Raw genomic sequence first — 15,956 nt, 5'->3', positions numbered from 1 at the left:
CTTTACCTAGCACAACATGTTTTTGAAATCGATATTTTTAAATAAACCCTAATAATATTTCCAAAAACCAGCACTCCTTGAAATACCTCGAATAGACAACGTAATAGCACACAAAAATCCACTAAGAAACCCCATTAAAATAAGCAATTTTTTAAACTAATTTAACCCCTTTCCAATTTAATTTCGCTTATAATTAAAACTATGAAAACTTTATAGAACATCATGGAAGTTGGTCCTTTAAGGAATAAAACCGCAATGAAAAGTTGAGATGTTAAAGTAGAAAACGAAAACTGAAGTAAACAGAAAAGATAGACATGCCACATACACAATCCGTATACTATAAATAGACAACTAACTGCACAGTAATAAAATACAGGTGACTTAATTAACAAAAAAAAAATTAAATAAATAAATGAAAAATAACAACAATGATGACGACTTAACAACCAGTCAAAAACAACATCAGTAACGTCAAGTTTAAGAAAAGACAGAAAGAGTAAGTAAATGATTGCACCATTATTTTTATATTTTTTATATTTTTTTTTATATTATTTTTAGGTTAAAAACAAAATATGAAATGAAAATATACAATAATTTAGTTGTTGCTATTCAAAGCATGTGGCAATTAAATTATAATTTCTATAATATTTATTTTCAATTATAAAGATACCCCAAATGTTGAAATAACAAACGTAATTCTATTTTTGACCTTTGTTTGCTTCTAAGAGAAATGTATATTTTTTCAGCTTGTTAAAGAGTTTTAAAAAGTCGCACATGTTGGCTGAAAATATTCTATTATAGTTCCTAGCAGCTATTCCAAAGACCTTTTGGAAGGGAATAATTAATGCTGGGAATTATCTAAAAACAAAAGTGATACATACAAATCAGTTAAAAACAAACTTTTAAATAAATACATCGATACATGTATCTCCCTAAAAATTTAGTTTTTTTATTAAAATAAATATTCTGAAGTTATTGTCTAGATCTGGAAAAAAAACATGATTAAGTCCCAGCAAAAATAAAACAAAGTACTTTCAAACGAATAACATTTATCACCACTTCAAAAGTAGCACTAAGTGAATTTTTTAACGTTCTGTGGAAGTGATGTTTATTAACTTCCAAAGAAGCGAAAAGGATTCATTGTTTTTTAAATTAAATTTTTTTGTTATGAAATTTTTTGAATTAAACCAATTTTAATTTATTTATTTATTTATATTAATATTATTTAAGACAAATTAGTTGTTCCTTTTACGATAATTTGAATTAATCAATATAAAATCTTGTCTCAATTATTGACATTAATTTTTCTGATTACATAGTTATTTGGAAATTTTTTTTTATTTTTTTTTTTACAAATTTGGTAACTGGTGCAAAACTTACTTGATACAATTATTTTAATAATTGAAACTTATTTTTAGTTTTTTCTGTGTTGTTAAGAAGGACTTTTTCAAAAGTAGTCATTAATGATTATTTCTTAAAATCAGATTTTAAAATACTTTCAAAATATGTAAGATCTTTAAAAATCTCAATTATAAATATAACAAAGTCTTAAGTTTCATCTAAAAGGAACAAAATTAAAACTAAAGTTAAAAATTATTTTTGAGTATAATTTAAAACATAGTCTATCATAATGTCGAATATATTTGACAAAACTACGGAAAGGGTAAAGGATTTTCCCAACCCCGAAGAATATAGCAACGCTTCGAAAGTATTTGTACACTTTCCTTTATAATACGTATATACGAATTTTTTCGTATATATTAGGCATAGATTATTAAAACCGTTTAGGTGGTATTAATTTTAATTTATTTGAAAATAAATCAAATAAATTAAAATATATTAATAAATATTTTTAATATATTTAAAAGAATAAAAAATTTTACACATTATAATTAAATGTTTTTAGAGTAACAGTTAAAGAGCCAGACATTCAGTCGTTCAATTGAACTTGTATAGGATTAAAACAACAACAAAAATAAAGCGTATAATACGCGTGTACACATACCATTCATTCATGCAACTTAACCTAACAACTTGCCACAGCCACTACCACCCACTCAAGAAAACAAAAGCATATATTTTAATATGAGCCTTGTGGCAATTAACTAATATAAAAGAAGGAAAAATAACAACTCAAAAAAAAAAAAAACAACCCAATACACGGTCATAAAAACAACAAGAATATTATTACAACAAAAACAAAAAAAAAAACGGGCCTGATGTTTTTGTTTATTTTTACCTTTCAGCTTTATAGAGGTCGATAACGTAGCAAGAGTAATATTGTACAACATTTCATGTAAAACCTAAAAAAACAACAAAATCTACAAACAAACATAGATATTTTTATAAAGGAAAGCATTTTTCAATTCGTTTTAGATTTCTTTCTTTCTAACACAAGGTTTGTTCGTATAAATGTTGTACATTGTTGTACCTATTCATCCCTGTGGCAAGTATTTGGTTGTATTGGTCTTGGTAAGAAGGTGGTGTATGTGATATTGGCGGCTTTTGGTGTGGAAACAAGTTTTTAAAAATATTTACAATTTTGTTACCATTTTGTTGTCTTAACAAGCCCACAAATTATTGATTTGTTTGGTGGAAAGTATTTTTAGTTTCTTTCGTTTTTTTATATTGGTCTTCTAGTTATTTGAACTTTATTTTATAGCTACTACATATGTACAATGTATTTCTTAGACTTTTCCTTTAAACTATATTGTTTTCATTGTGATTGTAATATAATATTTGAAACAATAAATAATAGAGTATTATTATTATTTCATTGGTAAAATAATCATAAATTTGTTTGAAAAATTTATGAAATATTTTTCATAGTGTCAATCAAATGAGAACGATTGATATTGAAGTTTTTGTAATATTGATTTTGATTTAATAGATTATGTATGTTTGTACATAAGGATGGCCCCAAAATGATAGTTTCTGATATTCCCACCGAAAATTAAAATTAAGTCCAATTTAAGACAGCCGCGGATCTTGCTCGAGTGTTTTGGGGGGGGGGGGGGGCAGGGGTTTTAACTTTTGTTTTTTTTTTTATTTGACTTATTTTCTTTTTTCCTTATTTGTATATTTTGTAAGAAAAATGTTAGATTTTGGCGGTGATTTCTTTTTCCCCTGTGGATGCGCGCCTGTTCTGACGCCAAATATTTAAAATATTGTATTATATGAAAGATCTTTCAGTTATTATAACAATGACAAAACACAATTTGTATACGACTACAAAAATATAACTTATGTTGTATTTTTCGGATTTTTTCTTAGAAACAAAACTATGCATGTACTTAACCTCCTATTTGGAGGCGATCGTAGTAAGTCATTAACTAACTCCTTGATGTCATTGCAGTGTTAAAATAATGACTTAAAATGCTATTGTGTAAGTAAATTTTAGCATTTGAAGTATCTCTGAAGTACATTTTTATAACTCCAAAAATTTAATATCTTTTCTTTGGAAAAATATAAAGAAAATCATTAACAACTTAAAGTAGCTTTTTATCCTTTGATCCACGGATGTATAAATATTTTGTCGGAAACACTATATTTTTAAACCTTTTTATTAAAAAGCTAGGCTTTCAGTCTGGGAGTTGTGTGTTTCTTTAAACCAAACTCAAAATACTTGATTCAAGTATGGATACGATATTTACGAAAAACTTGATTCAGTGGGTCAACGTGATCAGTGTAGTTTTTCTGTAAATTTCCATTTTAATTTGATCTTGATTTACTGCAATAGGAAAGAACCTACAACTATTTCTATTTTAAGACCCTTATACTCCGAATACCTTAAACTTTGTATGTGTGAATTAAATTAGTTTTTGTTGTCACTATTCTGTGAATTTTCTCTTAATGCCATTTAAACATGCGGATATTTTAAGATGCCATTAAAAAAACTAAAGTTTAACAAAATAATCCAAAAACAGTGAAAACTTTTCATTGGGGGAAAAATGTCATGGAAAGAAAACACTAAAACGAAATAACCTCTAATCTTATGCAGAGATAAATACAATTTATTTTAGTAGTGTGACAATCAAATATACATATGTACAAACTCTAGTACTTATTTAGCAATCAGTTAGACTAAAATAGTATAAAACTTATAGGGGTGTGCAACAACAAGAAACAAAAAAATACGAGCAAAAAGTTAACGCTAAAACGTAAAGTTTGTTACCTTTAATTCTTAGATACATACATACATTTTCAAGAACATGCACGCACATTTTGTCAGTGGGAAAGAACCCAATTGTACACAGTCAATGTATCCTTTTTAAGGATTTATTTTTCTGAAATATTTTCTATGTTTATGTTAAATTTTTTTGGTTTAAAAATGAAGTGAGTATGTATTGATATAAGTTATTCCTTAATTGGAGTAAAGAACCGATTACTAATTTCTACAATTACTGGATTTAGACGATTACTCGAAACATCTTGGTTACTCCGAATTAGGGAAGCTCACACATGCACAAATACGATTTTCGGCATAAAGACGTGCATGTTTTATTTAATAATATGTATTATTATATTTAAAAAACTTCCTTTGCCACGGTACGAGGGAGAACAATATTTGTTTAACTTTAGATTACGAATTGAACAAGAATATGGGAAAAAGTTCCACAGTAACTTTTCTTTGAATTTGGAAAAAATACGTGTCACAATAATCGATAGAATTACTTTAAAAGTTTAGGAATACCTAAATATATTCTTATTCACTTATTTAAATTTAAACAAATTTTTGAATATGTAGTAAAGAAAATTTAACAAATGAAACATTTTTATAACTAACCCTCGTCCGAATTTCCAAAGTTGAATTTAATTTATTTGCGTGTTTTAAAAGCTTTTCTTTAATGAATTTAAATTTCATGTTGACCAAGAAATTGTTATAAAGAAATAAGTATAAACTTAGAAGTCTAAGCAGTTATTAGAGTTGTGATAGTTTTACATTATAAAACTATGAAAATAAACCTAATCTTACTGATTCAATTAATATAATTCAAAATAAATAAAATCCTTAAATTCTACTTTATTCATAATTCATTCAGACTTTTCCGAAAGAAATTTCTATAATAAGCAATCAATTTTAATAATAAACTAATATATAATTCAACTTTGCACAAGAGGTGATGTTATTGAAGGCAAGTGATTACCACTCATTTACAAACAACTATGTAAGTAAGTCATAACAAATATTGAGTGTTACCTACAAATATATTTACGAATCGAAAGTCCTTCGATACCAATATACCTTATGTAAACAAGAGTTATACCAAGTAATATACAAAAAAGTTCATTGTCCAGTATTGATTGTGGTTGGACTAGTCTTCCGACTATTACTTTATTATCTAGGAATGATAACTTAAAATCCTATTTGAGCACTTGCTAAAATAGCCAAGGGGAGAATTAATCCTAATGATAGGTTAAACAGCCAGTTAGGAACAGTGTACCTGATTAGTAGCCCAACAGAAAAAGAACCTCCAAAGAAGCGAAAAAGAAATAGAATATATTCCATGGAAATACTCAAAAAGACCTGAAGAAGTGATGATTTTAACACAGGCTTGTCAAAGAATGGATATTCTTTTTAATTGATTTTAAATTCACTACATCTGAAGTCATTCTCAGGGTGTTCTTTTTTGGAAGTTATTAGGAAGTTAAATTGTAATATTATTTTAATATGCACGCATTTGTCAATTAACTCAAATCAAATAAAATGGGTTTACTTTAAGAAATGTATGTACAAAAAAATATACCTTCAATTTTAAACAAATTTAGATTCATTTCGCTACTTTGGAAGTCAATAAACATAATTTCCATATAAGGTAAAAAAATTCATTTAATTCTAATTTTGAAGTGGTGATAAATGTTATTCGTTTGGAAGTACTTCGTTTTATTTTTGCTAAGTTAATGAATAATAAAGTAATTTAGCTGTCGATTGACAACGGAATAAAGAACACAAGACATACCCAGCAAAAACTGGGTAATAATTGTAATTACTTACCTAACAACATACCTTTCAATGACTACTAGATATCGCCTGGGTTACATAGACGTAGTCTAATAAGGTCCTACTAATAATGTGTTATATAAATACTTTCTAATTCATTAGTCATTTTGCCAGTAAATATATAGAAGCTGTATACATTTTTTCATGTGATTTACAATGACAACTTTTTCTAATTACTTGTAATCGTTTGTTGTAAGTACTTGCCTCCAATGACATCACCGTGTTAAAATAATGACTTAAAATGCTATTGTGTAAGTAAATTTTAGCTTTTTGGCTCCTTAAATGGCAATGAAAGTTTTTACTGAATATGTTGTAAGCATAATTTGCCTCCAATAACTATGATGCTGCTAATGACTATGTAGTGAAGAAAATTTAAATATCTTTTAAAAATATTTTACAAATTAAGATACAGGCACCTTGATGTAATTCCGAAATGATGTAATGGGAGCAATTTGCAAGTTATATTTTTGAAAAACGTTTTCTTACTTTCAAAGAAGTTATTTTTACATTGCTAATTAAGAAATTTTGTCATTTAGTATTCCTACAACGATCTCAAGTGAGATCGATCTTCCGTGACTAAACTTACGGAGGTGACTGGATGAGGAGGAAGAAGAGATTATCACTCAATACATCTCTATCCACTCTAGAAGATCACAATTTTTCGTTTTGGTATATATTCAAATGCACCTTGCCCTCCCATTGCCTCTAAAAAATTTGCTTTATTTTATAAACATTTTTATAACAAATTAAATTACAAAAAAATTATTAAAATTCATGGAATTCCAAAAGGTTAATATATTAAATATGTAAGTTTTTATTGCCAAAAAGTGTTATTTTATTTTTTTATTTCTGCATTATTCTCGCTAAAGTCCTCCCATTATAAATACGTATATGCGAAACAAAAGTAATTTATGTATTTCAAAATTTATAACAATAAATAAATTTCTTCATCTGTTATTAATGTGTCTAATGTCCTTCAAAAGAAGTTTTCTATGGTTCTAATAATGTTATTGTAGTAAAAACATTTGTTGTTTTTCACAGTCTATTTCATTTTAGTTTCCAACATTATTGTTTTGATTTATTTATCGACATGGTATAGGGTATAAAGTGTAGCTAAGTTCATTTGCATTTTACAACTAAAGAAAAATTCAAATATTTTTTTGTATTTATAGTAAAAACAATATCGATTTTTGGAAAAACTACAAACGTATTTGCGGCAAAAACAAAAAAATAGAAATGAAAAATAAACCACCATTAAATATTTCTTAAAAGAAAAAAAAAACACTTTAATATTTTTTTACTTTTTTTTAAGGTGTGTACAACTAACTTTGTGAGTTCTTCAATCCATTTAAAAGAAACTCGCGTTTATTATTCAACTAATGGTAGGGAAAAATAGTACATATTTTTTATTTGTATTTATACGTCTGTAGTAATTCAAAAAAGCAAGAAAACAAAATTCATTTGTATACCCACTAGTAAAATGACGTGTCATGACGTTGACAACTATCACAATGTTGAAATGTTTAAAGAAATAATATATTTTTTTCGTTATAAAATCATATTAGTTTTCTGAATAAAATATGGTTTAAGTTTTTGTCATTAAATATTTGATTGATGTGATCATTGTTTGAGTAGCTTAAAAGAAAATTATAAAGAAAACTTTGAAAGAAAAAAGTATCCCAGCAAAAATAGAATAAAGTACTTTCAAAAGAACACAATTTATCACCACATTAAAAATAGCACTAAGTGAATTTGTGGAAATGATGTTTATTATCTTCCTAAAAAGCGAAAAGATCCAATTTTCTATACTTTTTGTACTGATTTTTTTTAATTAAACCCATTTCATTTTAGAGTTGATTGGTTATTTATTTATGTTAATATTATTTAAGTGATATTAGTTATTCTATAATACTACAATTTCACTTCCTAATAACTTCCAAAAAATGAACATAAAAATTACTTCCTGAGAATGACTTTAGATGTTGTGAATTTGTAATCAAATAATAAGAACATCCCTCCTATAATAGGCCTGTGTTAAAATTATATCTTCTTAAGGACTTTTTCAGTACTTTCATGAAGTAAGTTGTACTTATTTTTCGCTTCTTTTGAAGTTCTTTGTTTGCTGGGTATTTGCCACTTAAAAGTGGGTGCAAAAGTATATGTGGATTGCAGTCTTTTATTTTTGTTATATTTAAATTTTATTATTACAAAATTAGAACAGAAATATATCACAGCAAAAACTGGGTAATGCCTTTCAATTGTAATTACTTACCTAATAACATACTTTTCAATGACTACTACATATGGTCTGGATTACATAGATGTAGTCTAATAAGGTCTTACTAATAATGTGTTATATAAATACTTTCTAATTCATTAGTCATCTTACCAGTGAGTATATAGATGCTGTACACGTTTATTAATGTGATCTTTAATGACTACTTTTTCTAATTACTTGTAATCGTTTGTTGTATGTACTTGCCTTCAATGACATCACCGTGTTAAAATAATGACATAAATTGCTATTGTGTAAGTTAATTTTAGTATTTTCACTTCTTACATGGTAATGAAAGTTTTTACTGGGTTGGTATGTTGAACGATTTAGAAACTTAAGTTAAAGAAAGAAATTCTAAATTTTAAACTTTTTAGCATTTAATTTAAAAAGTTTAAATAATACTTAATAATACATTTATCGAATGTAAATTAGACCCGAAATTAGCGTAAATGATTCTACAAAAATTTATAAGGACCTCCTGCCTCCATATTTTAGAAAATCTCTTTATCAAGTACAAACTGTGAAGGTCAAACCCAAGCTATACAATTTGCACAATTTTCTTGAAACAATAGCAAAATATTACTTTGTTTTCAACTAATTTAAATAAATCTTATTAAACTCTAAAAAGTTAATAGATTTTTATAAGATCAAACCCAAGCTATGCAATTTTGGTCAATTTTCTTGAAACAATAGTAAAATATTACTTTGTTTTCATCCATTTTAAGTAAATCTTATCAAAGTAATAAAACTTAACCCTAAAAAGTAAAAAGATTTTTATAATTTTATATAAAGTCCTTAATATATGAATAATTCTCCAAAAATTTGTTTTAGTATTTGTTCCAAACCTTTATTTTGTGAAAAATAATGCGATTTTTTCTTTCTGTGCAGTAAGGCATTTATGTTTATATTAAGTTTTAAATGTAATTTAGGCCAATGTAAATTTTATATCTAGATTCTTTGTTACCTTTTAGATATCCTTGAAAAAGTCAACAAAGTGAAAAGTAATTTATAATTTATTTTCTTTGCAAAAAATAGGACGTCAAAAAATAACAACAAAATAATGAAATTAAATTAACTTTTAATTTTATACTTAAGTAAATATATATGTACATCTATGTGTAAAATTAGAAAAACAAATTGCAATAAATTTTAGAAAAAAAATGAGATGCCAACTGTTTGATCATTAAGCTGAACAAGAACAGACATATTTGAACACCCATATACATATGTATATACTATCATATATATCATATGTACATATACTCTTAATTTACACATACTTACTAAGAACATACATACAATGGCAAAAACAATTTAATCTAGATAAATGACTTAAATGTCCTTTAACCATTTTACTAAAATGTGACAAATGACAAAAGAATTGGTAAATTACTGGTCATACAACTTGTACTTTAACAGGGGGTGAATGAAGCTACTGTGTTGCATATGGGTGTGTGTGTGAGTGTAGTACAATTATGAACATATTTATGTTATTAAACATTACAACAACTATTTGTAATCACAATTTAGAGAAATTTTAAAAGAAATAGTTTTTCAATTTTATATATCGCATAAATATTTACTTGAAGAATGACATAACTCAAAAAAAGAAAATATATATTTTTTTCTCTTAAAAGTACTCTGAGAGTTTTTCAAAAATTTTGTTGAATTCATGAATTCTTTGAGCTAGTCACGCAGAAATTCTGTGGACAGATTTAGACATTAAGAAAAGCATGTGATATATACCATTAGATTTATGCCGAATGATATCGTTATTAATATAAACAAAAGACAGATTTTCGTTATAAGACGTGATTATGTACCGAGTTCTGCAGGTCTTTGAAAAAGTGGTTCACAAATCACTGATTTTCATGAAATTTGGTAAAGTTAATGTGATTCTTATAAAACTAATTGTGAAAGTTAAAGTTATTTTCGAAAGGTGATGTTATTGCTGATACGGTCATATTTGGATCGATATTAATCAGACTTTACAGTATAATTTCTGAGAGCATAAACCCCTTCAGCTTAATACATTTGGACTGTACCATGATTTCAGTAGATAGATAGACGGACAAAGCAATTTCATTTTAGAATACTTTTGTGAAAAACTTTTTGAATGCAATTACCTTGCAAAAACTGACTGTAAAAGTATACATGAATTCAAAGAATGATATTTTATGTGGCAATATTATTTATATAAAAATACAATATTTGATTAAAAAAAAATTAATGTTTCAATTTGCATATGCAAAATTTATCTTTACAGATACACATGACTAAACGGAATAATATTTGTAATATTACTCATACGTTTAGATGGCTTTAAATTTAATAACATGTATAGGCAATTTGTACAGAAAGGTTAGACTATTTCTTTTAATAGCTTTATGGTTACTTATTATAAAAAAAAATATTTTAATTCGAAAACTTTGCTAAGAAAGGTGAAATTAATAAAAAATAAAATTAAACATTTTTTTAGAAACATTAAAAAATATCTATCTGGTCTACAGTAGTACTAACCTTCCAAATCGGTTTTTTTAGTTGGGTTACTGTGTTAAAATCAAAAATACTTGAAAGAACTACAACACAATGATTCAACAAATAAAACATTTTCAATTTTATTTAAGTTATTGTCGCCCCCTTTTTCTCGGACAGTTAAAGTTATTAACAAACAAGTAGGAAAGTATAGTCGGGCATGGCCGACCATATGATACCCTACACCATGAGTATATTTTTACAATTTTTACTTTTATAAAATTTTTATTTTTTGTAAAGAAACTGTTGAATATTACCATAATTCCAAAATATTTAAGCCATTTATTGATAAAAAACTAAAATTTCTAAATGAGGCTTTATATAGGTCAAATATGGGCCGATCCTCGGTAAATTTGGGAAAAGGATATATTTCTAAATAACAGTTAGTTTTGTTGAGTTTTATTGCGATACAAATGGTTACAAGTCAATTTTAGACGTGTCATTTTTTGAAGGGGGGTTTGTATGGGGGCTAGGGTCAAATATAGGCCGACCCTTACGAAAATCTGCAGTATCATTTATACTTATATAAAACTTATTTGTGCCAATTTTTAGGGAGATATCAGAATATTTGACGTAATTATAGCATAAAAAGTTCAAATCGGGAGGTACGGTTGTATGGGGGCTAGGTGAAATAATGGACCGATTTCAACCATTTTCAATAGGCTTCGTCCTTGTGCCAAAAAACATGCTTGGTCCAAATTTCATCAAATTATCTTGAAAATTGCGGCCTGTACCTTGCGCACAAGGTTTACATGGACAGCCAGCCAGCCAGCCGGACAGACGGACGGACGGATGGACGGACGGACGGATGGACGGACGGACATGTCTTAATCGACTCAAAAAATGATTCTGAATCGATCGGTATACTTTAAGGTGGGTATTGGACCAATATTTTTGTATGTTACAAACATCAGCACAAACGTATAATACCCTCCCCACTATAGTGGTGTAGGGTATAAAAACACATAAAAGGACACTCATCAACCATTTGTACAAAATACAGCAGGTTGTACTTACAAACATCCCTCGTTTATAACAGTTAGTTAGATGTTATCCATTCTATACATGATTATAGCTTGTTGTATCAGAGGTCCGGATGTATTGTAGTCATTTCTTATTTGTAGTTTATTTGTTCCTATTGTAAATGTACAAACTAAAAAGTTTTATTGTGTGTGTGAGTTTGTGGAATCAATTAGAATCTTGAGGCTTTCTTGCACTTAAAAGAAAAATTAGCAAAAATGAAAATATCTGCACAATTGTGTCAGCTGATATTAATCAGCAAAAAGACAATTACGTTACATTAGGCTGGTCCTAGTTGTATTGGAAAACGTAAAAGGAATTTATACTCGGTAAGAAAGAAAATCAGAAGAAAAAGAATTTGAGATTTTTTATCATAGTTTAGGGCCACTCTAATATAAATGTATATGTTTGAAAGATAACTTTATTTTATGTTGGACAATAAGTGGGTGATAGCATTTTTTGTTTTGCTTGAACACCTTTTAAATGTTAAAACTACTAATGTTAGTATTTATAATTTTTTGTTTATTGCAATAAAAAAACAATACAATTTATATATGTTATCTGGATTGCAAATAGTTTATGTTTTTTTAAACTTGTGCAAAGAAAACCATAAGATAGATTGTTTTTTAAACCTAAGGAATCAGTTTTATTTCAACATAAATGGAGGGTAATAAATGATCAAGGAAAACATATCGCCACCATATATAAAAAAGTGGGATTAAAAAAGGGATTTATTGTATGTGATTTTATATAAAAGCAGTTTTGGAACTTTTCGTCCTTAAATTGTTAAGATAGTATATAAAAAAGATCTGCAAAATTTTATTTTCAAGTGTTACTTCATACATTCACCTAAGACTTGAAAAACATTAAATAAATTGAAAATTAAACAAGTAGGAAAGTATAGTCGGGCATGGCCGACCATATGATACCCTACACCATGAGTATATTTTTACAATTTTTAATTTTATAAAATTTTTATTTTTTGTAAAGAAACTGTTGAATATTACCATAATTCCAAAATATTTAAGCCATTTATTGATAAAAAACTAAAATTTCTAAATGAGGCTTTATATAGGTCAAATATGGGCCGATCCTCGGTAAATTTGGGAAAAGGATATATTTCTAAATAACAGTTAGTTTTGTTGAGTTTTATTGCGATACAAATGGTTACAAGTCAATTTTAGACGTGTAAGTCATTTTTTGAAGGGGGGTTTGTATGGGGGCTAGGGTCAAATATGGGCCGATCCTTACGAAAATCTGCAGTATCATTTATACTTATATAAAACTTATTTGTGCCAATTTTTAGAGAAATAGCAGAAAATCGGGAGGTACGGTTGTATGGGGGCTAGGTGAAATAATGGACCGATTTCAACCATTTTCAATAGGCTTCGTCCTTGTGCCAAAAAACATGCTTGGTCCAAATTTCATCAAATTATCTTGAAAATTGCGGCCTGTACCTTGCGCACAAGGTTTACATGGACAGCCAGCCAGCCGGACAGACGGACGGACGGATGGACGGACGGACATGTCTTAATCGACTCAAAAAATGATTCTGAATCGATCGGTATACTTTAAGGTGGGTATTGGACCAATATTTTTGTATGTTACAAACATCAGCACAAACGTATAATACCCTCCCCACTATAGTGGTGTAGGGTATAAAAAAAATCAGTAATCCTTAATAAAATCAATCCGGAGGGTTTTCTAAAGTTCAGTAAGTATAGTTTTATTTAGACCAAGTGCAAAATACTTATTTAATTGAAATAATTTAAACTTTTTTTGGATCAAAGTGTTCTTCTTGTTTTCAGAATTTTCGTTTTGATTTAAGATCAAATGAATACAATTTAGTATGCTATATTATTTTTACATTTGTATATGTATGTTTTAAATTTGCCGAATTTTACCTCAATATCGTTATTGATTATGGTCTAGTATACATAAAAGTTACCCGAGGAGAAGCTTTTTTTTTAAGAATTTCATGTAAAAATACGACTCATTCGATGCGTATTAATGTAATTATTAACACGAGAAAAATATTTTTTTGAAGATCCTCAATTCTCTACCAGCGATTGAAAATTTCAACCTCAGTGTAATTGCAAGTTTGAAAAATATTAAAAATTCCGTAATTTTGAAATTAAAGAATTTTTGTAGAATATTTTTGGTCCTCAATATGACTTTAAGTGGGTTTAAGAGGAATATTATTTTCGCTTTTTATCGTAATGGGTGTCAAAATTGTCGTAATTTAAAAAATAGTTTGGTATTTGGTTTAGTCCATTTCAGAATTTTTTAGATTTTTTTCTCGAAAATTAAGTTTGCAAAATATTCCTTGTTTAAATCTACATAAGTATCAATGATATAACTCAAACGATTCAAATCTACATTCATTTGTTCCCGAAAAATCTTTCAAAAAGTACCAAACAATTTAACCGAAATTTATCCTACATTGGATAAATTTCGGTTATTATGGGACTCGAGTCCCATAATAATATACCAGCAGCTTATTTTGTGTTAGGTAACTATTTTGTAAATTTCATAAAAACTATTTTATAAATTTTATAAAAATTAGGTCAATGAGTTTAAATAAAATTAAATTTCTCGTACTCTTTTTCCAAAAGAAATAGCAAATATTTTGTCAAAATAAATATTACAAAGATAGTCGTAATAAGAATACGTCAATAAATCGAAAAAGTTTTTTTTAGTGTGATAGAAAAGGTATCAAAAATACGAAACTATAAAGACGAAACACGTCTCTCATAATTTTGAAAGATGTTTTCAAAATACATACAAAACTTTTATTTATTAGATAAAAGGACCAAAAATTTTACCAAAAACACATTTGTTATACATTTGTACCCCTTACAGGTACGCATTTCGAAAAAAACGTACCAGACACATATCTGGGTGTCTGAAGTAGATGCAATTCTCTTGTATCACTAATATTGTGTAAGATAATCAAGAAATCCTGTTTTACCAGTATTTCTCCCTTTTTTGGCCTCAAATATACAAATATCTACAAATCCCTCCTTAGTGGATCTAGTTATCCAAAAAGATATCTACTGTCAAATATAAAGCTTATAAAGCTTATATAAAAAATTATATCAAAATTAATACAATTCTTTAATTCCTTTCTAATGTAAAACACAGACTAAGTACTGTGTCATTTCGTAGAATTCTTATTAATGACAGAGAAATAAATAAATCAAAAAAATTCAAATTAATTAAAAAGTATTTGTTAAAATTTCCTGTGAATTTCAATGCGAAAAATTCTTTTAAATCATTTCATACATAAATTATAAACAAATACGAATTAAGACATAAAGCTTTAAACAATGTTTTGTTTACTTATTTAATTATTTACATATTTATTTATTTTAAATGTCTGTGTCATTAACAAAACGCTTTGTCAATTACAATTATGCTCAATTTCAAATAGTAATTAAATTTCTTTAAGCAGACTGATCAAAGTGGAAAACAGGTAAACACACGTAGATAGCAAATTATATAAGAATTGTGATACAGAAAAAACAAAAACAACTATAAAAAGTATGAGAAAATCAACAAACAGTAAGAAAATCCTTATACAGACTTAACGCGTGGTTCTAAAAGAAAAAAATTGGAAACATTTTTCAAGCCAATTGCTTTAAAGAATATAAACAAACACACCAACATGTACAATAAGATACCCAAAAATATACAATGTGTATGTGTAAGGACAAAACAGGATAATTTATTTCGTTAACTGTGTAAAACCGAAAATTAAAAAACCCAAAAACAAAAAAAATTGATATTATTGTTGCCGAGTTTTTTTTGGTTTTGTAGTAATAAGAACAAGTTAATGCAACATTAACACAAGAGAAAAAAATACCTGTAAGAGAGAAAGTGTAAGTAAATGAGTACAAACGCAAGCGTATTAAAAAAATAACCATATCCTGAGAGAGAGGATAATAAAAATATTCTACAACAACACAAAAACCCCCCTTTTACTAACAATAAAACCAAACTCTCACACATACCCATACAGCCCACAGTTTTCTCGTGTGTGTATGTGTATATTATAAAGGAAAAATAAAGAATAAACACAACAACCATTAAGTATATAACGAGTGGGTGGGTGGCAATTTGGGT

General features: G+C 27.3%; 2 protein-coding genes across 2 annotated transcripts in view; one reads left to right on the top strand and one right to left on the bottom strand.

The window, feature by feature from the left end:
• LOC111681207 (DNA polymerase theta) overlaps nucleotides 1-15,956 on the bottom strand; it is a 213,196-nt gene that overhangs the window by 97,764 nt on the left and 99,476 nt on the right. The window lies entirely within an intron of this gene.
• Nucleotides 14,295-15,956, top strand: part of LOC111681257 (choline O-acetyltransferase) — a 74,919-nt gene continuing 73,257 nt past the window's right edge. Inside the window, exon 1 of the mRNA XM_046950415.1 lies at nucleotides 14,295-14,343. Coding sequence (XP_046806371.1) covers nucleotides 14,295-14,343 — 49 coding nt within the window. The remainder of the gene's footprint in view (nucleotides 14,344-15,956) is intronic.

This window comes from Lucilia cuprina, chromosome 4, assembly GCF_022045245.1.
Source record: "Lucilia cuprina isolate Lc7/37 chromosome 4, ASM2204524v1, whole genome shotgun sequence".
In the NCBI taxonomy this organism is placed as follows: Eukaryota; Metazoa; Arthropoda; class Insecta; order Diptera; family Calliphoridae; genus Lucilia; species Lucilia cuprina.
This window is presented reverse-complemented; position numbering and strand designations above follow the sequence as displayed.